Source organism: Mauremys reevesii, linkage group 5 (assembly GCF_016161935.1).
Source record: "Mauremys reevesii isolate NIE-2019 linkage group 5, ASM1616193v1, whole genome shotgun sequence".
Lineage (NCBI taxonomy): Eukaryota > Metazoa > Chordata > Testudines > Geoemydidae > Mauremys > Mauremys reevesii.
Genome location: NC_052627.1, coordinates 118,572,939 through 118,600,023, shown reverse-complemented (window position 1 = coordinate 118,600,023; position 27,085 = coordinate 118,572,939). Strand labels below are relative to the sequence as shown.

Genomic DNA, 27,085 nt, shown 5'->3' with positions numbered 1-27,085 from the left:
TGCGAACTTCCAGCCTCTGTTATCCTGAGCGCGCCCCCTGCCGGCCTCGAACCTCGAGCTCCAACGGCTGCCCCAGCCTCGCGCACCTCCGGTGCGGGGGAGGGCCCGCGAAAGTCTGCGCATGCGTATTCTAACTCCGCGGGTGGGGGATGGGCACGCTCCCGTCCCCACGCCGAGGATTTGTGCGCTGCCCACCGCCCCCTTGTGAGGCATTGAAACAAGAAGGAAACTACAACGTCCGGCATGCAACGCGCAGCGGCCCTAGGCGATAGGCGGTGGCGGACTGGCCGCGGTGCATGCTGGGAGTTGTAGTTCCCGGTTCTGTATTGTCTCTCCTCTCGCTGGTCGGGAACCCGACCGCCACCCCTGCCGGGTGAGTGACTGACAGCTCCCTGCAGCCAGTGGCCGAGGTGCTGGGTGGTGGAGACAGGCGCCCGTCGCCCCGGTGACCGGTGGCGAGTTGGTGACTCGGTGAGGAGCTGGAGTCCTGAGGGACGGAGGTGAGTGGGTCTGGGAGCCGTGCTCCCCCCAGACCAAACCGACTGTGCGCTACCGGCCCGGGACCCTACCCGGGACGTGGGGTGGAAGGAGTAAAGTGGGGGAAGGGAGAGACCTGAGGGGAATCGGGGGATGGGGGGTAGCGTATAGAAGTTAGACACCCCCCGCGCTGAGCGGCGTTGGGTGTGTGTGACGGAGGAGCGGTCGCGTTACAAGCTGGGCTTTGCAGGGGGGATGGGGATTGGTTTGTTGGACTCCGCTTTTACTGCTTGCTTTTCAAACGGTCCCAACTGACCCGGGTGCTGCTTTTCCCTCCCAATCCCAGCGGCTTCACCCTCCAGGGAGGCTGAGGCTGCTTCGATAAGGTGCTTAACGTGTAGCACTGTTTCGAAAGTAGCGTGCAACTGTTGCTTGGCTGGGGGAGGGGGTACAGTAAACTGCTCCTGGCCCTCGAGGAGCACGTCCCCAACTATCCAGCAGCTACCTGACCCCACTCGCTGTTGTATCTGCCTGCCCTGTTAATGAATTTACTTGTGAGGTCGGGAAGCGCTATTATCTCCACTTTGCAGAGGCACAGAGAGGTCACTGCTGTGATTGATGCTCCTTTCTTTAGGAAAGAGATTTATAAACCAAAGTCTCTGCACATTACTGATAATAATACTTGGCAATTGTGTAGCACTATTTGTGTTCAAAGTATTTTACATCTACTAATCCTCCCTATACCTCTGGGAAGTGAGTATGTATGATTCCATTTTTACAGATAGGGAAAATGAGGGAGAAAGGTTAGGTGACTTACCCAAGGGCACACAAGGAGTTGGTAGCAGTGGCAGGATACCAGTCCATCTAAAGATATAACTGGCTCTTTTCTTTCTCTTGCAAGTATGCCTGCACTCTTTTCTGATGGGAGTGCTGGAAGTGAGTTACTCTGTGATCTTTTACCTAGGGTGGCAGTTTTCAAACTGTGGGTTGGACCCCAAAGTGGGTTGTGACCCCATTTAATGGGGTCACCAGGGCTGGCATTAGACTTAGTGGGGTAGACTTAGTGGGGCCAGGGGCCAAAGCCACACTTCCTTGGGTTGCGGGACTTAGAACTCAATTTCAGCTCTTAGTGATGGGGCTCAGAATAGATTACAAGCTCCCGCCTGGGGCTGAAACCTTGAGCTTTGACTTTGCCCCCCCCCCCAACCCTGCCTGGGGTGGCAGGACTCAGACTTTGGTCCCCCCTCCTGGATAATGTAGTAATCTTTGTTGTCAGTAGGGGGTTTCAGTGCAATGAAGTTTGAGAACCCCTGACCTAGGGTCTTAGGTAATTGAGCTCTTTTAAAACTCATCCTTCTCATCACTGCTTCATTCATAATTTTGGTTTTCCAGATAATTTTTAACTTTCATCTATAACACCAAAGCTTGAATGCTTTGAGTCTTCTCTCAGTGTCCTTCTTAAGTGTCCAGCTCTCAAATCCAAACAGGAGAATTGACTGTAGGTAGCACTTTAGTAATTTAGTGAGCATATATGGAGTTTTTATTTTGATAACACAGAAGTCTTTGGAAGTCGTTGAATACTTTTGCAAACTGCATCCTTCTTTTGATTTCTTCATTACATTTTCCATTTGGTGGTGTTAGACTCCCTACACTTATTTCACCTATCAACCATCAAGTAATAGGTGTTGCCTGTCTTGTGCGTCTCTGTCATAGGTGGGTGCTCAGCACCCACTGACAGCCCCGCCGATCAGCTTCCCCCCCCCCCCCCGCGCCTCCTGTCTGCCAAGGATCAGCTGTTCAGTGGTGGGCTGGAGGGGAAGGGGAGGAGAGGGAGCAGGAAGAGGTGGAGCAGGGGCAGGGTGTGCTTTGGGGAGGGGTGGGAAGAGGGGTGTGGGGGTAGGGTGGAGGTGTAAAGAAGTGGGGCAGGAAGGGGTCGTGGGGGTGGGGCCTGGGGCGGAGCGGGGGTTGAGCACTCCTGGGGAAATTAGAAAGTTGGCGCCTCTGGTCTCTGTGTTTATTTATCATTATATTTTTTGTCTTCCTAATGTCAATCCTCATTCCATATTTCTTGCTGACATAGTTTGCAGCAATAAGCATGTTCTGAAGTTCTTCCTTAGTCTCAGCCAGTTATACTCAGATCTCATTGGTTCAGGAGCCAAATTAACAATCAAAATTACCCAATGAACCCCAGCAGTATGAATTCATTGTTTCATTTACTCTCTCTATATCAGGAGTGGTCAAAATACGGCCTGCTGGCTGGATCCGGCCCGTCTAACATTTCTGTCCGGCCTGCCATGACTAACATTTCTGTCCAGCCTCCTCTGCCCCCTTGTGATCTCCGAGTCTGGGCCGCTAAAAGTCCCGCGGCATAGCAGGGCGCTCAGGCAGGCTGTCTTCCAGCCGTGGTCCTATGCCACTCCCAGAAGCAGCTGGTTGCTGCTGGCACATCTGTGTGCACCCCTGCTGCGGGGGGAAGTGGCTCTGTGTGCTGCCCCCACACCAGCACTGTCCTCACAGCCAGAAACCAGCCAATGGGAGCTGCGGGGTGGTGCTTGCAGGCACAGGCAGCCCATGGAGACACGCTGCACCTCTCCCCACTCAAGGGGCATGCAGAGACATGCCAGCAGCAGCCGGCCACTTCTGGGGGCAGCATGGGACTATGGGAGGCAGGCAGCCTGCTTGAGCCCTGCTGTGCTGCCGGCCGGGAGCCACCTGTGGTAAGCGCCTCCTGGTCCAATCCTGCATCTCACACCCCCTCCTACACCCTAATCCCCTGCCCCAGCCCAGAGCTCCCTCCTGCACCAAACTCCCTTTCACACTTCTCACCCTCTCTTGCACCCGAACACTCTGCACCAGCCTGGAGCTCCCTCCTGCACCCAAACTCTCTCCCAGACCCTGCACCCCCTCCATTAATATAGTAGAAAGGTGTGGCCTGTGATGACTTACCAAAATTCATAGAGTGGCCCCCCTGTGAAAATTATTGCCCACCCCTGCTCTATATAATATTTTCACAGCAAAAAGACTAACCAAGTATTATTATTTTATCAACTATAATTGGTTAATAACATAGTAAAAGCATCCTGACTGGTTAATAACTTAGATTAATTAATAATTAAATCACACAGGGGTTTAATATGTGCTGCAAAGATCTGCAGGAGACACATTAAAGAGCCACTTGCAGCTTCTGAGCCTCAGTCTGAGTATCACTGGTCTAAGCAATGCAAACTAGGTCATTGATGTATTTTATGTTATTGATGTATATGTCATTGACCTGTATGTCCTGGTTGGTTGTCTTCTAAACTTTCCCTCATTATAACATCTACATATGTTAAATAACTGCGGAGATAGAATGCAACCTTGGTATACACCTTTCTCAATGCTGCCATATTCTGATAGTGCATAGTTCATTCAGGTTGCTGCTTTCTATCTTCAATATAGGCTTTTTATTAATTGTGTATCTTGAAAGGCAGTATTCTTCAAGAATATGTATCATCAACCTTTTGTATTGGATTTTATCAAATGGCTTCTCAGAATCTACAAAGCACATATAAATTTCCTTTTGCACTTTGATTGCACACTCAGATAAGGTCCTCAGGGAAAGATTGCCTTCCTCATGCCTGCTCTTGAGGAGAAACCAAACTAACTTCTACTAATTCTTGAGGTATACCTCCACCACTTAACTATATTTTGGCAAAGCAATTCCTTCTGATACAGATATAAGCAGTATGTTTTGCTAATCATGAGATATTAGTGCACATTCTTACTTAAAAATACTATCTCAATCCAGTGCCCAATGAAGCACTGTTCACAAAACAAAAATGCCTCTCTTAGTGGCACCATTGTTGTCATTCTCAGAAAAGAGGCCAAAGATTTGATAAGTGTGGAAACTAAAGGAATTCTCACTCCTGCAAATTGTCCCTACAGAATAGAATTGGTATATTGGCAGTGCAGTGTGGAGAAGCTGCTGTCTTTGCTGTACCAGTACCTTTCACAAGAACCAAGTTAATGCATGAAAATTTAGAGCAAGAATACACACACACACACACACACACACACGCGCCAAGCACTCTGTTGGTGCCCACTCAAATAATTTTGGCTGAGGGTCTGCTGGTGTTTTTGCTATCGCCGTTTCTTTCAGTTGTGTCATTTGGCTGTAAATATGCCACACTTCAGCACTGACCAAAAAAGTTTTGATTTTTGAGAGTTTTGTGGAGGCATACTTTGGGAAAGGAGTGCCGCCTGTTTCTCAACAGAGTCAGTTCTGCACTGATGTACTTTAGAGTCCTGTCCAGTTCTTGGATAGAAAAAAATTGTCTATAACCTGGAGTAGGGGAGGAAAATACCAACCTTGGAACACTTTACCTCAGCAGTTTCCCCTCTCCTTTTCTCTTCTCTTCTCTTCCTCCTACAGACAGACAGACAATCAATCGTAAGGTTGCATGGGTAACAGACTTTCAAGATGAGCTTAATACTCAGCACTATAGACCTAATTTTCACATACTCCCTCCTGGCCCACTGGAGCTATTTCTTAAATTAATTTCTGAATATATCTCCTGTTTCTATTTGCTCTTTTTTATTGTTGTGAGTTAACAGGAGCAGATGCATGAAATAAGTCAAGTACACCTCTACCTCGATATAATGCCAAATAATCTTACCGTGTTATAGGTGAAATCGTGTTATATTGAACTTGCTTTGATCCACCAGAGTGCGCAGCCCCCTCTCCTCCCCCCCCCCCGAAGCACTGCTTTACCGCGTTATATCCAAATTTTTGTTATATCGGGTGGCGTTATATCGAGGTAGCGGTGTACATGTGTGATTTCCCCCTCTCCCCTCCCCCCCCATTAGAGTGTTTGAGAAATGGCAGGAAAGCTACAGTAGAAATGCAGACAACTGGAAAACTACAGTGAAAATGCAAAAATAGCTGTGTGAGGAAATGTATTGTTTGTAGAAGACAGGTACATCCCAAGGACAATTGAAATCCAGATTCTGTCTCTTTTTGTGCTCTGTTGTGCCTTGAATCTCATAGCAGGTTGATCACAAATGTAAACAAGAATGTATGCTGTTTTACTTGCAAGTTTTACTTCTGATTCAAAGATTCTACCACTTTTTGTATTCCATTTTGTAGTTCAGCAACAAGGACAATGTGGTTTGAGACAAATTCTTGCTTGGTTACACTGGTATAAATTAACTTCAGTGGATTTACACTGCTACAGCGATTCTCAAACTGTGGGTCGGGACCCCAAAGTGGGTCGCAATTCCATTTTAATGGGGTTGCCAGGACTGGCTTAGACTTGCTAGGGCCCAGGGCCGAAGCCCGAGCCCCACCACCCGAGGCTGAAGCCTGATGATTTCAGCCCTGCATGTTGGGACTCAGGTTACAGGCCCTCCGACTGGGGTTGAAGCCCTTGTGTGTCAGCTTTGCCGCCCCCCCCGCGGGGCTCGGGTGAGCTCAGGCTTCGGTCCCCCCCTCCTGAGGTTGTGTAGTAATTTTTATTGTCAGAAGAGGGTCGCGGTGCAATGAAGTTTGAGAACCCCTGCACTACTGTAACAGCTGCATTTAGCCCATATGTATACAAGGAAATGTTTCTTTCTGTAAGGTGATACAAAGTTTTCAAGGTAATAAAACACCATATGCAGTCTCATTTACTGAGCTGAAAAAAATATTCCAATGTCAATATAATTTGTGAAACCTTTTATCACATTACGGTAATAACTTTTTATTGTTATTAACCCTGAACAGGGATATGGAAATGTCATAAAATTATACTTTTTTGCATGGGATCGTATTACCATTTATGTTTTCCAAAGGGTCTTTAATTAATGGGCCTGTTTTGCTCTTAACATGCATGCATAACACCCACTAGCATTTTTGAAAATGTGAGGGAATCTCCTCTGCAGGTATCTTCGTGTTCATTGAGTGGTTATTTTGATAGAAACCATGTCATTCTACTTAATTATGTCATCAGAACCCTACAACAAAAATTAATTTAAAAAATAGTTTAAACTGTAATTTAATTTAAAAAATGCAGTAACATGCTGCAGCCGTTTTTGAACATACTCTAAATGGATTAAACACTGTTTTAGTTCCAAATAAATAAAACATAGTGCACTAACTTAGAAGATATTACAGTACAGTAATATAATGGAGATAATTGGATGTACATTAATATTTTAGGAAACTCAAGAGTGTGGCCTAATGGAAGTAGGATATTCCTCTTCTTAAGGCATAGAACTGGGTGTAAGGTAGCCTGGGTTCTGTTTTCTACCACCGATTCCTAACAAAGGTGGTGTGAGATTAATTAATGTTTGTAGAGCACTTCTTACCCCTTGGATGGAAGGCATTATGTAAGTGCAAAGTATTAGGCTTTGGGTATGGCTACACTTAGAACTTCAAAGCGCTGCCGTGGGAGTGCTCCCGTGGCAGCGCTTTGAAGTGTGAGTGTGGTCGCGGCACCAGCGCTGGGAGAGAGCTCTCCCAGCGCTGCAGGTACTCCACCTCCCCGTGGGAATTAGTTTACAGCGCTGGGAGCATGGCTGTGAGCATGGCTCCCAGCGCTGGGGCACTGTGTTTACTCTGGCGCTTTACAGCGCTGTAACTTGCTGCGCTCAGGAGGGTGTTTTTTCACACCCCTGAGCGAGAAAGTTGCAGTGCTGTAATGCGCCAGTGTAGCCAAGGCCTTTGTCTACACTGCCAATTGAACGACTAAACTTTTGTAATTCGCAAGTGCTTAACCCCCGCCCCCCGAAAGACAAAAGTTTTTCCCGGGCAAGTAGCAGTGTAAACGACTCGTTGGCAGGAGTGCTTACAGTAGGGGATGGAAGTATTTTGTCGGCAAAAGTGCTGACAAACAGTGTTTACACTGCCCGACTTTTAGAAGCACATCTGTCACTAAAGCTGTGTAGTGTAGATAAAGCCTTAGGGTTTGGCTACACTTGCAGCTGTACAGCGCTGAGAGTTAAAGCTGTCTTCGTACAGCTGTGTAGGGAAAGCGCTGTAGTGTGGCCACATTTGCAGCAGTGTTGGGAGTGGTGCATTATGGGCAGCTATCCCAGCGTTCAAGTGGCTGCAACGTGCTTTTCAAAAGAGGGGGTTGGGGTGGAGTGTGACGGGGAGCGTGGGGGAGAGAGAGAGAGTGGATTTTTGGAGCTGACACTGTGTGTCAGCTCCCTGCCTTGCAAGTTCCAACCCCTTCCCCCGCCCCCCATTCACTAAATGCAAATAGCCTTTTGTTTTTTTCCTCACAGACCAGATAAGCAGCTGCTCCGAAATGGACACCCCCCCCCACGCAAGCCGTGCTGCTTCTCTCCTCAAGCAAACACTAGCTGTGGACATTCATCCCCCTGCCTGGCTCTGCTTGAGCAAACAGTAACTGTGTTTGTTTTTTAGATAAGCAGCTCCGGGAGCCCTGATTTCAAAACAAAACAAAGAGTGTTATCTTTACCTAAAAGCATTATGGGAAAATTCCGGAGGTCAGTTACAGCGTAGTAAGATTAATCACTGTTTACACTGGAACTCCAGCGCTGCAGCACCAGCGCTCTTCTCTTTATTCCCCTTGTTGAGGTGGAGTACAACCAACGCTGTAGCCAGGGAGATACAGTGTGGACGGGGAGTAAGTTACAGCGCTGTAAAGCCACCACCAGCGCTGTAACTCTCCAGTGTAGCCAAGCCCTTAGTGTTTGTTTGTTAAAGCTAAATTATTTTCTTGATTCCTAGAGAGGCTATCATGGCAGCTAGATAATTACTGTATTAACACATTACTTACAGAAACCACTCTGCACTGACAAATTACAACTGGTATCTACAGAGATGATAAAAAACAATGTTGACCCTTTGGCCTGGTCTACACGAGGTTGGGGGAATCGATCTAAGTTATGCAACTTCAGCTATGTGAATAACATAGCTGAAGTCCACGTACTTAGATCTACTTACCACAGTGTCTTCACTACGATGAGTCGACTGCTGCCGCTCCCCCGTCGACTCTGCCTCTGCCTCTCACTGAGCTAGAGTACAGGAGTTGACGGGAGAGCGCTCGGGATTGATTTATCGCATCTAGACTAGATGCGATAAATCAATCCCCGCTGGATCGATCACTGCCCACTGATCCGGCTGGTAGTGAAGACATACCCTTAGTCAAAAGAAAACAATTTAAAAAACAAAAATAAAGCTAAATTGATATTTTACATGGTGGTTTGAAGCTGGTCATATTTCGGATCTGGAAGTCCTCTAAAGGGAGCACATCCTAGAGTTGAGTCTTAACTGAGAGTCTTTTTCCAATTCAGGATAATTCATTTTCAAGTACCAGTCGCAAGAGGGTGAAAAGAAATCTCTGACTATTTAAATACTTCTTTCATTATTAGAGTAGTGAAATAACTAATATACTTTAAAAGCTAGGCCTGATATGCCAATGAATGGTTTTTTTTTTTAGTAAAGCATTTAAAGTTTCAGATGTTGCAAGCACAAATGTCACTCTTGGCAAAAGAATGTGAACATGTATTTATATATTGCTGTCCATGTTCAAAGTGCTTTACCAATGTTAGTCTAAGTACATGCCAGGAGGTCAAATTATGACTAGAGTGTGAATTGTAACTTTGAAATTCTTGATTCTTTGTTTTTTAATGATCAAGCATAAAAAATATTTACAAAGATCCTCTATGGCCATTCCAATGTGGCTGCACCTGATCTTGGAAGCTAGTCAGCGTTGGGTACTTACCAGCACTTAAAGTAAAAAATATCCGTTAATTTTGTGTGCTCGATTTGAGACATCTAGCACCTGATTTTTTTAGGGTACTTAGAGTTATATAGCACTTTATATGTTCAAAGCACAGCTCCCTTTAACTTCAGTTGCAGTTGTGTGTGTTCTGCATGCCTGCAAATCACACACAAGGGCAGGGCTGATAAATTTGATTTAAAAAAATCAGAATATTCTAATTAATAAAGTATTTTTTTAAAAAGCCTATTTGAAATTATGACAACTTCTATTAAGACCTAAGTTTGCTAAAATCTATGAGAATCATTTAAACAAAAAAAAATCAAGCAATATGTGTTTGCTGCTAAAATTTTAAAGAAAATCAAACCACTGAAGTGGAGCACTCTCTAGCTAAGTACCTGGAACCATAGTTTGTTGAAGTGCTAAACCAGCGTTTGACAGCAGTAGCTTTTTCTGCAGGTAAAGAGAGAATATATATATATGTGATGCTGCTCCTGAAGTATGAAAGGAAGCCTTGCTCAAAAATATAACACAAGGTGAAATAACCAAATATGAATACATAAAAATGTTTATCATCCCCATCGCCTACTGTTTTTGTCTTTTTGGCCACCCCAGTCTATGGTTATCATTGTGGTCTTTCTGCGTCGTGCTTCATTACTAGACTGAGAGGACATAAGGAGGCCTGCATTTTATAGGCTGTCAACGACTTGCCTGCAGTCCAGGTATACCGAAGGGGCAGAACTTTTTGCCTCCATTCATGCACGTCTAATGCATGTTTACATTATGTCGTGGTCTGCCCTTTTCTTCCTACTTCTTGTACATCTTCAAAGGAATACCCCACACTTCCTTTTAATTTGGTGTATATCTGGATGGACAAATTACTGGCTTCCTTCCACCCCATGAACACTTGCTTGCTTCTTTCTTTGAGTGAATGCTGCTCAAGGCTTGGACAAAGTTTTTGTCTATGTAAGTTTTTATATCATAGCAACACCATAATATCTGAATATGTTAAAGGTGGGGAAAAAGAAGGGTTTTTTTTTTTTTTTGAATTGTTGCAGACATGCATTCCACCCAGGAGTGCCTCTGCCCAGAATGCCGAAGCTGGAGAAATTTGCCAACCAGTACCCACAGGGGTGGCACTCGCCCCCTGTGGCTCTAGCCCCTCACCTGGCTATTTAAGGGCACCAGTGCTCTGGATCCCACCCCCAGTTCCTTCTCACCGCCCGTGGCTAGAGTTGGAGCATTCTGAGTGGTGATTTACCTCACACTTCCACATTCTCAGTCTTATTAGATTTCATTATATATATTTTAGTTTAGTAGTACCCCTTGTTTAGTTTTCGGCATTTAGTTAGGTTAGATGCCCTCACCAGGGTTTAACCATTGTGTGCCATGTGGGGTGGCTATCTCCAATAGTGACCCCCCCACCCCCATATGGTGGTGGTTGTGCTGGGAGAAGGGCACGTTAAAGAAAAATGTTCCATCAGTAAAAGATTCAGAAAGAGAGCACTGGTGGCAAGGGACATGTATTTAAAGCCACATCTTTTGGAACAGGCCATGAGGCCTGCTTTGGCACTGGGGACCTCCGCTGATCAACTAGTTCCATAGTTGTCTTCAAGCTGACATGAGATGTTGTTCCAGTTTGAAGTCTGATGATTTCCCTACGAGGAAAGGGGATCATTCTCCTTCCTCTGATCCTCCAAGTAAAAGGACCTCTGTGATGAACCAAGATCACTCCAGAGATCAGAGAGGTTCTTCGTCATTGTCTAACAGGAGTGCTGATCAACACCTTGATTCCTCTGGTACATGGGATGGAGCTGGGCCATCTAATCACTGCCTTGTATCATGTTGGCTATAACACCTGCAAGGAGAGGATGCCAGCTACAGGTCTTAATGGCAGAACCTGCATACACACCGTTTTTCAAGGACAAAGTGGACCTATGGCCACATCCAAAGTTTTTATTGAATGTGGTTTCATGGTTTCATCTTAACTAAATGATTGATTTACCAGTGTTCTTTCCTAAATCAGTGCATATGAACAACGACTTCATGTGTTGATTGTGAGGTGATGCTTGATGTTTTACCTGGAAAGAATTAGGCTCTTTTGGGTCAGGTGGTCTCTGCACGAATGATTTCCAGGCGGATAACTTCATTACATCAGCATATGAAATAGCTCAGACCATGCCCCCACAGAGATTATGAGCTCATTCAGTGAGAGCCCAAGTGACAGTGATAACATTCCTCAGTGATGTTTTAGTATTGGGCATTTTCAGGGCTGCCACCTGGTCTTCTGTACATACTTTTTACCAGGCACTATTCAATTACCATTATGTCTAGGTTAGATGCAAACTTTTTAGGAAGGGATTCCTGCAGTCATTGTTTAAATAGACTTTGAGTCCCACCTCTTACGGTACTGCTTGTGGGTGTCCTAAGTGGAATACCAGTCTGTGACCACTTAAAGAAGAAAAGACAGTAACTTACCTGTTCTGTAATTGTTTTTCAAAATGTGAATACACACGTGTATTCCATGACCCACTCTCCATCTCCTCTACATCAGTCTCTATTCTTGATGTATGAAGGAACTAAGGGGAATCGGGGCAGTGCTGCCCTTAAATAGCCTGGGGAGGGGCTAGAACCACAGAGCGTGAGCACTGCTTCTACAGGTACTGCTAGGTAAAGTTCTCTAGCTTCAGTGTGATGGGCGTGTGCATGCCTGAGTGGAATACATGTACATATTTCAAAGAACAGCACTTACAATACAGGCAAGTAACAGTTTTCAGGGTTCCTGTCCACTTTTTTCTCTCATGTTTCATACCTGTCTAATTTCATGTCCCTTCTTTCCCTTACTGGATCATGCACTCTATCCCTCTTTCTTTTTTTTTTTTTCATTCTCACAACTTTTAATTTTTTGCTTTCCAGACTATGTAGTAGGTCACTTTAAATTAAGGGATGAACATAACACAGAACAATATTGCTGTCCTACATGATCGGACAGAAGTGTTTTAGAGTAGATGTGATACATTGTGTGGTCAGGTGGGTAGTCTGATCCATGAATGTGGAAACCCTTATTTTTATTAACAAAAACTATGTAGCCCCTTCTTACTTACATCAAGTAGAATGTGTGCCAGGGTACCTACCTGCAGATATATATATTTTAAAAACTGTTGTCAATTAATATTAGTCCAAATAACTAGTATATTCCTAAGTATTACTTAATAGATTTCACGTCTGAAGACTGCTCTGTGACTTAAATTGATGTGTATTATTCTGCAGAATGTAGCAGGTCAGTAAGGATGCAGTGAGTTGACAGTCTGCTGCACAAGTATTCAGTAGGTGAAATGATGATATCTACTTGTCCTGTATTAAAATAGAATTAGCCATTTTAAATAACATCAAAACTGTGACAGTGACTCTTACAGTGATAGTAGATAGTCTGGCTGTGCTATCACATTTATTGTGAAGAGAGGCAGCATGTTCAGTATAAGAACACCAGGCTAAGAGCCAGGAGACCTAGATTTGCCACTGAGCTGTTGTTATACACCTCTACCCCTATATAGCACGATCCGATATAACACGAATTCGGATATAATGCGGTAAAGCAGTGCTCCGGGGGGGCAAGTTCGATATAACACGGTTTCACCTATAACACGGTAAGTTTTTTTGGCTCCCGAGGACAGCGTTCTATCGAGGTAGAGGTGTATTGGGCAAGTCAGTTTGTCTGCCTCTGCTTCTCCATCTGTAAAGTGAGGATAATTATACTTGCCCTCATTACTAATCACTTTCAGATCTATAAATGAGAAGTATTATAAGTATTGACTATTAATAATTTTTCAGTGATACCTTTTGTGAGGTGGAAAGTGGATAAACTTAAATTGCTGGATGCCAAGTAATTTTATTTTAAAAATTCTAAAAATATTTAATTTAGAAAAACATGAAATGGTAGGCCAGCTCTTACTAATTTTTTCTCTTACCCCCAATCCAGGGGTGACTGCTTCTACTTTAGGCTATGTCTACATTACGAGATAGGGGTATGGTTCCCGTGCTCACATACATCTTCTTGTGCTAGCTCTCATTGAGTGTGGTTTCAGGCAGATTTGTACTTGGCACAGTTAGCCATGCCTCTGCTGTCTTTACCAGTGCTACCATGGCTATGCTGCTATTTATATTAGTATGAGTTCGATGAGAGCTAGTATTAGTATTTGTACACAAGCAGGGGGAATTACATGGTCAGATTTATCTGGCTCACGAGCATGAGTACCAGCCTCAGAGCAGACTGTTACAACCAGTTTGGGTTTGTGCCCTGGTTTGTGAGTTCTATACAGTAGAACCTCAGAATTACGAACTCCAGAGTTATGAACTGACCGGTCAACCACACACCTCTTTGGAACTGTAAGTATGCAATCAGGCAGCAGAGACCCTTACCCTCGCCCCCCCCCAAAGGGCAAATACTGTACAGTACTGTGTTAATCGTAAACCACTACAAAAATAAAGGGGAAGTTTAAAAGAAAAAAAAAGATTTGGCAAGGTAAGGAAACTGTTTCTCTGCTTGTTTCATGTAAATTAAGATGGTTAAAACCAGCATTTTTTTCTGCATTAAAGTTTCAAAGCTGTGTTAAGTCAATGTTCAGCTGTAAAGTTTTGAAAGAACAACCATAATGTTTTGTTCAGAGTCATGAACAACCTCCATTCCTGAGGTGTTTGTAACTCTGAGGTTCTACGGTACTTAGGTTTCTTGAATCTAGTGTGAACTCCGAAGGCTGTTGTAATGCCTGAACATAGATTCACAGACCAGGGTACCCCAGGGGACTGTCTATCTTGCCACCCAGGCAAGCCTAACTTTGTGATAGGTGATCTCTTAAACCAAAATTCACAATAACATTCAGGTTGTTCCCAGTCCCAAAGAACCAGGCAATTACTCCAGGTCAGTTGTTCCTCAGATTGCAAACCAAAGACAATGTTTGTATCCAATCCTATAATAAACTAACTAAAGATTTATTAACTAAGAAGAGAAGTAAGAGCGTTATTTACAAGGTTAAAGCAGGTAAACAAACACACACAAATGAGTTACTTAGGTTCCAGAGAGAAATAAAAGCTGCTGTAATGTGCCAGTTCTTTTATGTTCTTTAGGGCTAACTCAAGCTAAGCAGCTTGGGGATCACTTGCTTATGCTTAGAAATATTGCCCTCTCCAAATTCTAAGCAGCACAGTGATACAGTTACTTCTGATCAGGGATGTGATGGATTGGATCACAGAAACCCCCTTAGGGCTGCCAACGGATGTGCCAAGACTACTACTTCCCCTGGTTTCCCTGCCAGCTTGGGACTCCAGTCAGGGTTGCAGACCCAAGTTCTGAACCACATGCCCCAAAGCTGCAGACTTAACTGAAAGTAGCTTAAGAAGCATTCCTGTCTTTAACACTCAGATGCCCAACTCCCAATGGGGTCCAAACCCCAAATAAATCCATTTTACCCTGTATAAAACTTATACAGGGTAAACTCATAAATTGTTCACCCTCTATAACACTGATAGAGAGATATGCACAGCTGTTTGCCCCCTCCCCTCCCAGGTATTAATACATACTCTGGGTTAATTAATAAGTAAAAAGTGATTTTATTAAATACAGAAAGTAGGATTTAAGTAGTTCCAAGTAATAGCAGACTGAACAAAGTGAATTACCAAGTAAAATAAAATGAAACACGCCAGTCTAAGCCTAATACAGTAAAAAAACTGAATACAGATAAAATTTCACCCTCAGATGTTTCAGTAATTTTCTTTCACAGACTGGATGCTTTCCTGGTCTGGACACAATCCTTTCCCCTGGTACAGCCCTTGTTTCAGCTCAGGTGGTAGCTAGGGTATTTCTCATGATGGCTGCCTCCTTTGTTCTGTTCCACCCACTTGTATATCTTTTGCATAAGGTGGGAATCCTTTGTCCCCTCCTTCTCAATGGAAAAATACCAGGTTAAAGATGGATTCCAGTTCAGGTGACATGATCACATGTCACTGTAAGACCCCAAGCCTTCATTCCTCCCAGCCTGACTCACAGGAAGGCCTGCCTGCAAACAGAGCCATCCACAGTCAATTGTCCCGGTTGATGGGAGCCATCAAGACTCCAAACCACCATTAATGGCCCACACTTTGCATAATTACAATAGGCCCTCAGAGTTATATTTCATATTTCTAGTTTCAGGTACAAGAATGATACATTTATACAAATAGGATGATCACACTCGATAGATTATAAGCTCTGTAATGATACCTTACAAGAGACCTTTTGCATGAAGCATATTTTAGTTACATTATATTCACAGTCATCAGCATACTTTCATAAAATCATATAGAGTGCAACGTCACAGGGATTTTTATTTCCTTCCCCCAGCATTCAAACTGACGGAACAGGTGTTTGATCCCCATCTCCTCTTAACGGGTGTGCATGTAGGACAATCCGTCTTAGTCCTTTTGTGACAGATTTTCGTTACCAATCTGCCTGGGCCACAGTTGATCAGGCTGGGCCACAGGATCTTTTTTGGGGAGGAGATGACGAGGCACACCAAGTGTCTCTAAATTTTAAACCTTTATTGATAAAATAATAAAATAACAGCAGAGTGTGCTGGAAACGCTCCCACATCCTTGAGGGGAAGAAAGAAAGCGTTAATGCCCCAAGCCCTAGTCCACTTTCATACTCACACATGTATGACCCAGACTAGCCAATTCTGGGTGTAATGTCAGAAGAAGGGTGAGGGGAAGGTGGATGGGAATGCTGTCCTGGGCCCAGGCCATCCAAGAATCTGCTGTGCTCTCTGAGTTGCTTTAGCTCTCAGGAGGGTTTTAAAGTCCTGGGCTCCTTGTGGGTGGAGGGTGGGGTTCGTTCAGGATCCTCTGTTCCTGGTGTTCTTTGTACCAGTCCAAACAGGCTTGCTGTGCCCTCCCTGGTTTCCCAAAACATTCCGACTCCGGAGACTGTTTTCCCTTCTGTTGGCCTTTGCTGTTGCCGTTTCATTCGCTCTCACTGTTCTCGCTGTTATCTCTGCAGCTCTGCTCAACTTATTTCTTCTCTTCTCCTGGCTGAGTGGGGGGGTTGGACTTCCCCCCCTTATGTCTTGGCAGGGAGCAGCTGGCCTTGGGCTGGAGTCAGCATCTTATCTTCGGACTGAGCTTACTAGCTGCAGCGTTGAGTTAACTCGTTCTCTGCTTTCTTCTCCCCCCCCCCGCCCCTTGGCCTCTCGTAAACCTGCAATGGAATCTTCCATTCTCCATTCACACACCTTTAACCCTCCCCAAAACGCGTTGCGATGCTTGCTACAGTGTTAGCAATATACAGAGCTGATCTGCCTTCCCAGGGGACTCCCTAGGGGAAGGGGGCCATTGGGTTGTGACACTTTGATGTTTCACAATGGCTCATTTTGGTTTCTTTGGGCCTTCTTGTGTGCAGGACGAGCACTTTATGTTAATTAATGCTTCTTTCCTGGTTGGTGATTTACAGTTACAGAGGCTTACGCTGCAAACACTCAGTATAATTTTATACCATGGGATACAAATATTATAAGTGAGATCAAGACAAGCTGGAAAGCTTGTTTTTCTCACTAACAGAAGTTGGTCCAATAAAAGATATTATCTCACCCACCGTGTCTCACCAATACATGCAGCATCCTACAAGTATTTCATCAAATCTAAATACATTCTTATAAACTTAACATCTATTTTAATAATGCTAACACATAGGTGAGCCAGATTGGTTTCCAGCTATGGATTTTTCGGTGTTCAGTGAGACTTGGGGGCCTTGGCATAGGCTGGCACATTGTCTGCCAGCGTCACACACATCTGTACCTTGTAGTGTAGGTGAAAACTTAGTCACAGGGATTCATTTGTATACCTTAGGGGACACCATGATTGAGATCAAGCAGAATAACCTCAATTATTAACCATGTCTATTTTATTAGAAAGGAAAAGAAAACATAAAACAACACAAGTAACAGTACACCAATGATAGACTGATTACTTGCATTACAGTCTCTTCTGTATGTGTGTCTATGGAGAGCTTTTAACAGAGAGTATAACTAGGACCATACCAAATTCAGAGTCCATTCTGGTCAATTTCATGACCAGAAGGATTTTTAAAATTGCAAATTTCACAATTTCAGCTATTTAAATCTGAAATAGACTCATAGACTTTAAGGTCAGAAGGGACCATTATGATCATCTAGTCTGACCTCCTGCACAACGCAGGCCACAGAATCTCACCCATCCACTTCTATAACAACCCCCTAACCTATGTCTGAGTTACTGAAGTCCTCAAATTGTGGTTTGAAGACCTCAAGCTGCAGAGAATCCTCCAACAATGGAAAACCAGTGCCCTATGCTGCAGAGGAAAGCGAAAAACCTCCAGGCCCTCTGCCAATCTGCCCCGGAGGAAAATTCCTTCCCGACCCCAAATATGGCGATCAGTTAAACCCTGAGCATGTGGGCAAGACTCACCAGCCAGCACCCAGGAAAGAATTCTCTATAGTAACTCAGATCCCAACCCATCTAACATCCCATCACAGACCACGGGGCATACTTACCTGCTGATAATCAAAGATCAATCGCTAAATTAATTGCCAAAATTTGGCTATCCCATCATACCATCCCTTCCATAAACTTATCAAGCTTAGTCTTAAAGCCAGATATGTCTTTTGCCCCCACTACTCCCCTTGAAAGGTTGTTCCAGAACTTCACTCCTCTAATGGTTAGAAACCTTCGTCTAATTTCAAGTCTAAACTTCCTAGTGTCCAGTTTATATCCATTTGTTCTTGTGTCCACATTGGTACTAAGCTTAAATAATTCCTCTCCCTCCCTGATATTAATCCCTTTGATATATTTATAAAGAGCAATCCTATCCCCCCTCAACCTTCTTTTGGTTAGGCTAAACAAGCCAAGCTCTTTGAGTCTCCTTTCATAAGACAGGTTTTCCATTGCTCAGATCATCCTAGTAGCCTGTCTCTGAACCTGTTCCAGTTTGAATTCATCCTTCTTAAACATGGGAGACCAGAACTGCACACAGTATTCCAGATGAGGTCTCACCAGTGCCTTATATAATGGTACTAACACCTCCTTATCTTTACTGGAAATACCTCGCCTGATGCATCCTAAAACTGCATTAGCTTTTTTAACGGCCATATCACATTGGCAGCTCATAGTCATCCTGTGATCAACCAATACTCCAAGGTCCTTCTCCTCCTCTGTTACTTCCAACTGATGTGTCCCCAATTTATAACTAAAATTCTTATTAATCCCTAAATGCATGACATTGCACTTTTCACTATTAAATTTCATCCTATTACTATTACTCCAGTTTACAAGGTCATCCAGATCTTCCTGTATGATATCCCGGTCCTTCTCTGTGTTAGCAATACCTCCCAGCTTTGTGTCATCCGCAAACTTTATTAGCACATTCCCGCTTTTTGTGCCAAGGTCAGTAATAAAAAGGTTAAATAAAATTGGTCCCAAAACCAATCCCTGAGGAACTCCACTAGTAACCAGAGCTGGGCAGCTGGAGAGCAGTGGCTGCTGGTTGGGAGCCCAGCTCTGAAAGCAGAGCTGCCGCCAGCAGCAGTAGTGCACAAGTAAGGATGGGGTGGTATAGTATTGTCACCCTCGCTTCCGGGTTGCTGCCTGCATAGCTGAGCCTTCAGTCAGCAACCACCACTCTCTGGCTGCCCAGCCCTGAAGGTAGCAGCACAGAAGTAAGTGTGGCATGGTATGGTATAATATTGCCACCCTTACTTCTGCACTGCTGCTGGCAGGGCGCTGCTTCAGAGTGGGTGCCCGGCCAACATCTGCTGCTCTCCAGCTGCCCAGCTCTGAAGGCATGTAGAAGCAAGGGTGGCATTACTGTGACTCCCTGCAGCTCCCTTTTTGGTCAGGGCTCCCAATTTGAGAAACTTTGGTCTCCCCTGTGAAATCTGTATGATATAGGGTAAAAGCACACAAAAGACCAGATTTCACAAGGGGAGACCAGATTTCAAGGTCCGTGATATGTTTTTCATGGCCATCAATTTGGTAGAGCCCTAATTATAACCTTGACAGTGGACTGCCTTTGGTGGGTGGGGCATACTTTGGTAAATTAAGACCAATGAATATTGTTTCCCTAAATTATTGTGAATTCAGTCTTGATATCTTACTAAATACTTAAAAACTGTTTGGGCAAAATAGTGTATGGGCAAAATAATTTGCTTACGGGCAGGTGGGACCCTGTCTAGTTATTATTAATAACAACAAAACAACAACAACAACCAGTCAGTTTATAGATGGGCAATGTAAGCCATCTTAACTAAATCCTATGAAATTGAAAAAAATATTTAAATCTGTCGCTTAAAAGAAGCCATTTAAGGAGCTGTCTTGAGATGTGCGAATTGTGAATATCAAGAACCTTATATCTTACTATTTTTGTTTACTAATATTTAGTCCCATCTCCTCCCCGGGAATCCATGGACTAATAATCATTTGGTGATTAACAGAAGAAACTGTTGGTATTTTAAATTACAACAGCATTTTTATATCCCAGTAAAATCATAGGATTTTAATCTAATCCCTTGGCCATGTCTTAGTTAATTTCTTCTCATCAATCCATGTTGAAATGTTGGGAGGTTTCCTTGGTTTTGGTTTCTTCTTAGTCTTCTCCGTTTTTCTTAGCTCTTATGGCAGCTTGCTTGTAGAGATGGAGAGGATATATTGATAAGTGCTTGCTGTTTAAGCAGGATAGTAGAGCTTGTGTGTGTCTGAGAAGTGCTCACTTCAGAGATTTTATACCCTTCTATAATTTCATGGAAATAGAAAGGAAAACACACCTCTTTCAGGCTTCTTTAGATTCAAAGCTTGTTGCTGTCACTCATTGGCTCCATTCCTTGCGGGTTGGTTTAGGTGACACCTTCAGCTCTTGAATATGCAGTCTGTTTAATAAATGCACAGTGTTTCTAACTGATTTTTGTTTATGTGGCAGGAAAGCATCAGGCAACTTTTAAAGTTAATTTTAACTTTTTATTCAGTCAATTTTCTGAGATATTTCTTCAATTTTAACAGTTTAACAGGAAATGAAATTCTGTTTCTGAAAAGTCCAAACACTGCTGTTCTTTATATAAAGTTTTCGGTTTTTAAAACAGTCTTTCACTATTAAATAATTCTTAGAGAGTCATTAGTTTAAATAGTTATTTAAAAAAAGTTAGTTATTCTACATGACAGTTTTTGGAAAGATTATTCTTCTTGTCTTCCTGAGTTGGGTGAGAGTTGCTTGAGCACTGTGAGTAATTAATTTTCCTACTGATATAAATATTCTGTATTTAAATATTCTTACATTAGTAATTAGTTTAGTAAGGTTATTATTACATTCTGTGCTGGTACATAAAGCATTTTACTATTACATAGCAATTATATTAGGAGCTTTTTGTTTAGCTAACATTTGCAAGTATACATTTCACTAAGGTGTTTGTCATTTCAGTGTATAAAAAATAAATATATAAGATTCTAAACACTTCCTACTACATGTTTTTCCTAGAGACTTCTCTGAATCAAGTTTTTAGAATAATTATAAAATTATTTTCATCAAAGATATTTCTAGAATTCTTTATGTAGTTTTACCCAGTTTTATTAATGCATCCTAAGTTCCTTTTCACAGTCAGGTCTCTTCCTAAAACATGAATGTTGTACATGGTTTGTCTTCTTGAAATAAGGATTATGTTTGTATCAAGCTGGTATTTTACAGAAAGGGAGGTGTCCTGGTCTAGATAAGACACTTTTAGGGGTTTGTCCCTTGACTAAGTTCCATAGAGTTACAATCTGTTTGTTATAGCAATTAAACTTTTATTAACTATTTTGTACAAAGCACAAATTTAAATAACCAATCCATCTTTTAAATACAGCACAAAAGAAAACAGTATAAAGATAAAGCAAGGTAAAGTTTAAAATGCAGCTACTCGTGGGTAAAAAAACCCATGGTTTTCCGGCTAGGGAGGGCTATCTTTTCTGACATGTTCTTGTCTGTGGGTGATAGCAGAAATCCTGGAATGTCTTTGGTTAACGTTAGCATTTTGCAACATAACTAGCTAAACATAATATGTATTGTCCTATTTTCAAGTATTATGGCTGTAACATACTTGTGGCTCAGTGGTTCCCAAACTGTGGGTCATGCTCTCAAATGGGGTCAAGCAGATGGGGTCCTGGTGATCTCTAATGTGCAAAGCATGCCATTTTGCTCCGCTCAACATGACCTCTCGAATACGGTGCATGCAAGGTCACGCTGAGAGAGGACACCATTTTGCTTTTCAAAACAGTGTTGTCCTTGCTTTCTGGGGTCCCATCAGGAAACGTAATTAAAATGGGGTTGTTCTGTCAAAAAATTGGGGGGCCCCTGTTGTAGCTATATCTTAATAGTCAGTAAACAAGTTGTAACAACTTAATATTTTAAAAGTTATAATTGTATTAATTTTTGCATCAACATTAAGGTGTGTCCACTACAATTGTTCAGCTTTGCTTTGGCATTAATAAAGTAGCAAGAGATCATGATCCTATGCCAATATTTAATTATTTTGATATCTTTTATAGTAATTTTGATAAATGTATTCCCAAACACTAAGAAGAACAAAAAAGGAAAATATCAAGTATTAAATCAATTTTTATTTATTTATTCTTTAGGACTTCTGCAGATGAAGGAACTGGGATGCCAGGAAAGCACCTAAGTGAAACATGAATAAGAATTGCACTAATTAAGGGCTCCTCCTGTTCCAGAGATTAATCAAAATGTATAGACCAGGGGAAACAGTGAAATGTCGACTCAATATGCATGCTCCTCCTCGGATAAGAAGTGTGGAAGTTGCAAGAGGAAGAGCTGGCTATGGGTTCACCCTTTCTGGACAAGCTCCCTGTGTTCTTAGCTGCGTTATGAAAGGAAGTCCTGCAGATTATGTGGGACTTAAAGCAGGAGATCAAATATTTGCAATTAATGAAATTAATGTAAAACAAGCTTCTCATGAAGATGTGGTGAAACTAATAGGAAAATGTTCTGGAGTCCTGCACATGGTCATTGCTGAAGGCAACAGTCATATTGACTCATGTTCTAGTGATGAAGAAGTTGGTTTTTATGATGGGAAAGGGTGGCTGAAGCCAAAGCCTGACTCTAAAGCCTTGGGCATAAATAGAGCGGAGAAGGTTGTTGAAGAAATGCAGTCTGGTGGAATTTTCAACATGATATTTGAAAATCCTAGTTTTTGTGCTGGTAATGCAGAGAATTCAGTACCAAAACAAAGATCCCTTTCTGAGTCTGCTGCTACTAAATTTGAAACTGGACATGAAAGTATAAATAACAATCCTAATCTACTTTCAAAGGAAGAAATATCCAAAGTGTTGCATGATGATGCAGTTTTTCAAATTGGACTGGAAAATCCAGAAAACTTTGGGTTAGATGCAAGTATTTTAAATGTTGCTATGGTGGTAGGTTACCTAGGCTCGATTGAACTTCCTTCAACAAGCTCAAATCTGGAAAATGACAGTTTGCAGGCTATTCGGGGATGTATGAGACGCCTTCGGGCAGAACAGAAAATCCATTCATTAGTGATGATGAAGATTATGCATGACTGTATTCAGCTCTGCAGTGACAAGTCTGGTGTAGTGGCAGAATATCCTGCAGAGAAACTGGCATTTAGTGCTGTGTGCCCTGATGATAGAAGATTTTTTGGGCTAGTTACCATGCAGACAAATGATGATGCAAGCTTGGCTCAGGAAGATGAAGGGGTTCTGAGGACATCTTGTCACGTGTTCATGGTGGATCCAGAATTATTTCATCATAAAATTCACCAAGGTATAGCAAGACGTTTTGGACTGGAGTGTACGGCAGATCCAGACACAAATGGCTGTTTAGAATTTCCAACGTCATCTTTACCTGTCCTTCAATTTATCTCTGTCCTCTATAGGGATATGGGTGAGCTGATTGAGGGAATGCGCGCAAGAGCTTTTCTTGATGGCGATGCAGATGCTCATCAGAATAACAGTACAAGCAGCAACAGTGATAGTGGTATTGGAAATTTTAACCAAGAAGAAAAAAGCAATAGAGTTTTGGTGGTTGATTTAGGAGGCAATCCAAGTAAGCATATTCCTAATAGTATATGGGAAAATCCAGTTGGAAGGGGACAGAATCAACATGCTTCCCATTGGAATGGCTTCTGTCAAGAACAAGAAGGAAACACTCATTTAGAAATAATTCAGAATGACAAATCACAAAATTTAAGTAAGCACTTAAGTCCTTCAGCTCGTATTGAAGTTCCACTAGTTTCTTCTCGAAGTTCAGTGCCGCCATCCAAGAAAAGTATTGTAGGCATAGGCAATCAGAGATGGTTGCCTGTTCATGTCTTACAAGAATGGCAACATGGAAATGCCAGTGACCAGGAGTCTTATACGGATTCTACAGATGGCTGGTCAAGTATTAACTGTGGTACTCTTCCCCCTCCAATGAATAAGATTCCAGCTGACAGATATAGAGTTGATGGCAGCTTTGGTCAGCCCCAATTAACATCCTATAAAAATGAATGGTCTAAGAATGTATTTTGCACGCACAAGAAGTTTGGCCCTCAACACAATATTAGAAAGGCTAAAGAAGCTAAAAAGGTAAGAATGTTCCTATATAGGATACTGCAAAACACTCTGAAGTTACACTGTTACATATGTGTAATAAAACTTTTAATTTGTGTAACATTTGTAATTATAAAATTGTACATAGAGGTGTTAATATGTGGACCTTCTGAGCTATTCTTCCCACCCTCCTCCTGTGTCAAATGGGGAAGGCTTAATAATAACCTTTTGCATAAAAATCTGTTAATTAATATGCTAATTAATTCCCAGACACAAAAGAAGTTAAGATGAAGTTAAAATTGAGAGAATATTTCAGTAACTTAAGGATAAAACACTGTACAAAGAACATTGTTGGGGAAAACCAACCTTTTTAAAAAGGAAATTCAGAGTAGAGGTAAAATTTAAATACAAACACTTGAAAAAGTAAAAAGTCAAAGGTAAACTTACTTTACTACTTCAAACTTCCAGACTTTTAATAGCTTTATTTTGCTAATGACAATGTTCGTGTAAGGATTTTCACAGATGTGTGTCTATCATAATTTAATCTCTACAGAGTTTTTGTTTGGGAGTTACTTTAGTTTTTAAAATAGTCATAACATCAGACAGGAAGAGAAGGCATGGGATGTGGAACCAACACTTGCCACTGTTTCTGCAGACTTCCTGAGATCTGCAGGAAGGGAGCCCTAATCCTGTGCACCTCTTGAGAGCTTTTGCAGGGGAGCCTCTCTCATGTGAATCTAAGGAGTTTCACAGGAGTAGAGTTCTGTCAGGGTATCTTAGGAGGATTTTTGGGAGCTCCCCCATGCTCTGCAAGCCTTTAGGCACCCCAGGAGCTTTAGGTTACCCATGCTTATTTAACTTAATAAACTCCTAGGAGTGACTGTGAAACTCTTAATAAGCCTAGTGAGGATTGCATGCAGGTGGGAAGCCTCTAAACTAATTTAAGGCTTGTAGAAGGTAGGGGTGTGAGGCTCTGATGAGTCCATATGGAATCTGCTTAAGGGCTGCAGTGGAAGTGAAATGGCCCCTGCTCTGCTGTTGCCCCCAGGCCTCCTTCCCCACTCTGTGCTGCCCGCATGCCACTTCCATGCTGCCCTGCCATATCTCCTCTCTCTGCTGTTCCACCAAACTTGAGGCTCTTACGTGCCCCAGTCCGTTTATGGAATTGCTAAGGAATTGTAGGAAAAGAACAACCCAGGAGCTCTGAAAAAGTATGGGGATGCTGGGACTGACAGTTTCCATTTTCATTTTTGAAGCTAGGGTCTGGCAAAAAAGCAGGCTTGTATAATTGTGATGATCACCACTATTCTAACTTCAATTTTGGTGGGAAAATACTCCTCCTTTTTTTGATGCTTGCACATATCCATTTCAGTGTAAGTATTTGTGCACCCACACAGTTGCCAGAAATTTTCCTATGGGAGTATCCGTTGGGTTGGCTTTAGCGCCTTCTGGCATCGCATCCTGGTATAAGGCCCTGCTGACCCTGCCATTCTTCAGTTCCTTCTTACCGCCCATGACAGTTGCTGGAGCTTCTCATTGCTTAGGCAATCTCATCCCTTAATGGTTTTTCTCAAATTTTAGTGTAAATAGTAGTTTGTTAGTTTTAGATAGTTTGGACAGCCCCACTTTCAAATAGCAGCATTGTCCTTCGTCCTGGTGCCGAGGCATGCCTTGCTTGATGGGGTTTCAACCTTGTGCTGCATGCAACAAGTCTATGCCTTTGAGCGATCTGCACTCAAGCTGTCTCATGTGCTTAGGGGAAGCTCATAGGAAAGACCATTGTCTAATTTGTAAGGTGTTTAAGCCTTGGACCCAGAAAGACCACGCCGTTTACTTGAAGGATCTACTCATTGAGGCAGCCTTAAGACTGACCTTGTAGCCGCGGTTGGACTTGGCACTGAGCACTTCAGCCTTGGTGCAGAGCGCTCCTACATCTCTGAGAGGTGCAGTCCACGATGGAAGATCTTCCTTTTTGAGTGCACAAAGCTCTTTACTGAAAATACTGATGCCTTCCTTCATACCTTAAAGGATTCCAGGGCTACCCTCTGGTGACTGGCAATCTATAGACTGGGGTAAAAGACATTTTAGTCCCCAGTCTCAGCACAGACCTTATGCATCTCAATATCAACCATTATGAACTGCAGATTGAGAAAGGGAAGTTCCCAAAGTGCAAGCCTCATCCCAATCTGCTGCTGTAAATGCCACTTTTGACAGGCAGGTTGGGGCGCTGTGAGACCAGTCTCCACAACTGATGCAATCAACCATGGTTGTATACTCATTTGGCCACCGATTAGCAGCGTTCTGATGTGCTTGGGAACGCATAATGTTGGACCAATGGGTTATAGAGATCGTCTGATCCAGGTACCCCATCCATTTGACCACTATATCCCCTCTGATATACCTTTCCTCATCCTTCAGGGACCCTTCTCACAAAAGTTCATCTTCTCCAGTTAGGAGCCATAGAACCACTATCTCAACATCTACAAGGTAAGGGGTTCTACTGTCGTTACCTCCTAATACCTAAAATAAAGGGAGGTTGGAGACCCATATTGGACCTCATAGCTCTCAACAATTTGTCAAGGCTCAGAAGTTCAAGATGGTCACCTCATTGGTGACCATTCCAACTCTGGAACAGGGAGACTGGTTTTTGGCTCTCAACCTCCAGGATGCCTACTTTCACATCTCGATTTTACTCGCTCGCAGGCAATTTCTCAGGTTCACTCTGGGAAACTACTATTACCAGTAAAGAGTCCTCCCCTTCAGACTATCATTGGTCCCAAGAGTATTTTCCAAAGTTCTCTCAGAGGTAGCTGCTCACTTACGTTCACAAGGAATAAGGATTTACCTATATCTGGACAACTGTCTCCTCAGAGCCTGATTTCTCCAAGAAGCCCACAGAGCCATCAATACTATAATATACTTGTTATAGAACTGGGTTTACAGATCAACACCCAGAAGTCAACCCTCACTGCAGTGCAGTGCCTGGCATTCCTAGGGGCTGATCTAGATGCCATACAGGCCAAAGCCCTCCTACTTCAACACAGGTTTCTATCCTTGCTTTCGCTCATCGATACCATTCAATACAGTCCACAGATACCAGCCAGACTTTGCCTTGAATTCTTGGGGCATGTGTCAATAGGCCTGGCAGTGATACCACACGCTAGACTCCACATGCAATGCCTCCAACTATGGTTCAGTTTGGTTTAGAGACCAGAGACAGGCTGGACAAACCCCAGTTACTATCCACCGGGATGAAAAACTCCTTAAACTGGTGGAAGGTCCCAGCCAATGTGTGCAAAGGGATCCCC

The 27,085-nt window shown here is 43.0% G+C and overlaps 1 protein-coding gene across 2 annotated transcripts in view; it reads left to right on the top strand.

Annotated features, from left to right (window-relative positions):
• Window positions 1-367: 367 nt before the first annotated feature.
• Window positions 368-27,085, top strand: part of RGS12 (regulator of G protein signaling 12) — a 152,206-nt gene continuing 125,488 nt past the window's right edge. For both annotated transcript variants that reach the window (XM_039540911.1, XM_039540912.1), the window contains exons 1-2: window positions 368-500; window positions 21,849-23,813. In XM_039540911.1, coding sequence (XP_039396845.1) covers window positions 21,954-23,813 — 1,860 coding nt within the window. In that variant the 5' untranslated portion in view covers window positions 368-500; window positions 21,849-21,953. The remainder of the gene's footprint in view (window positions 501-21,848; window positions 23,814-27,085) is intronic.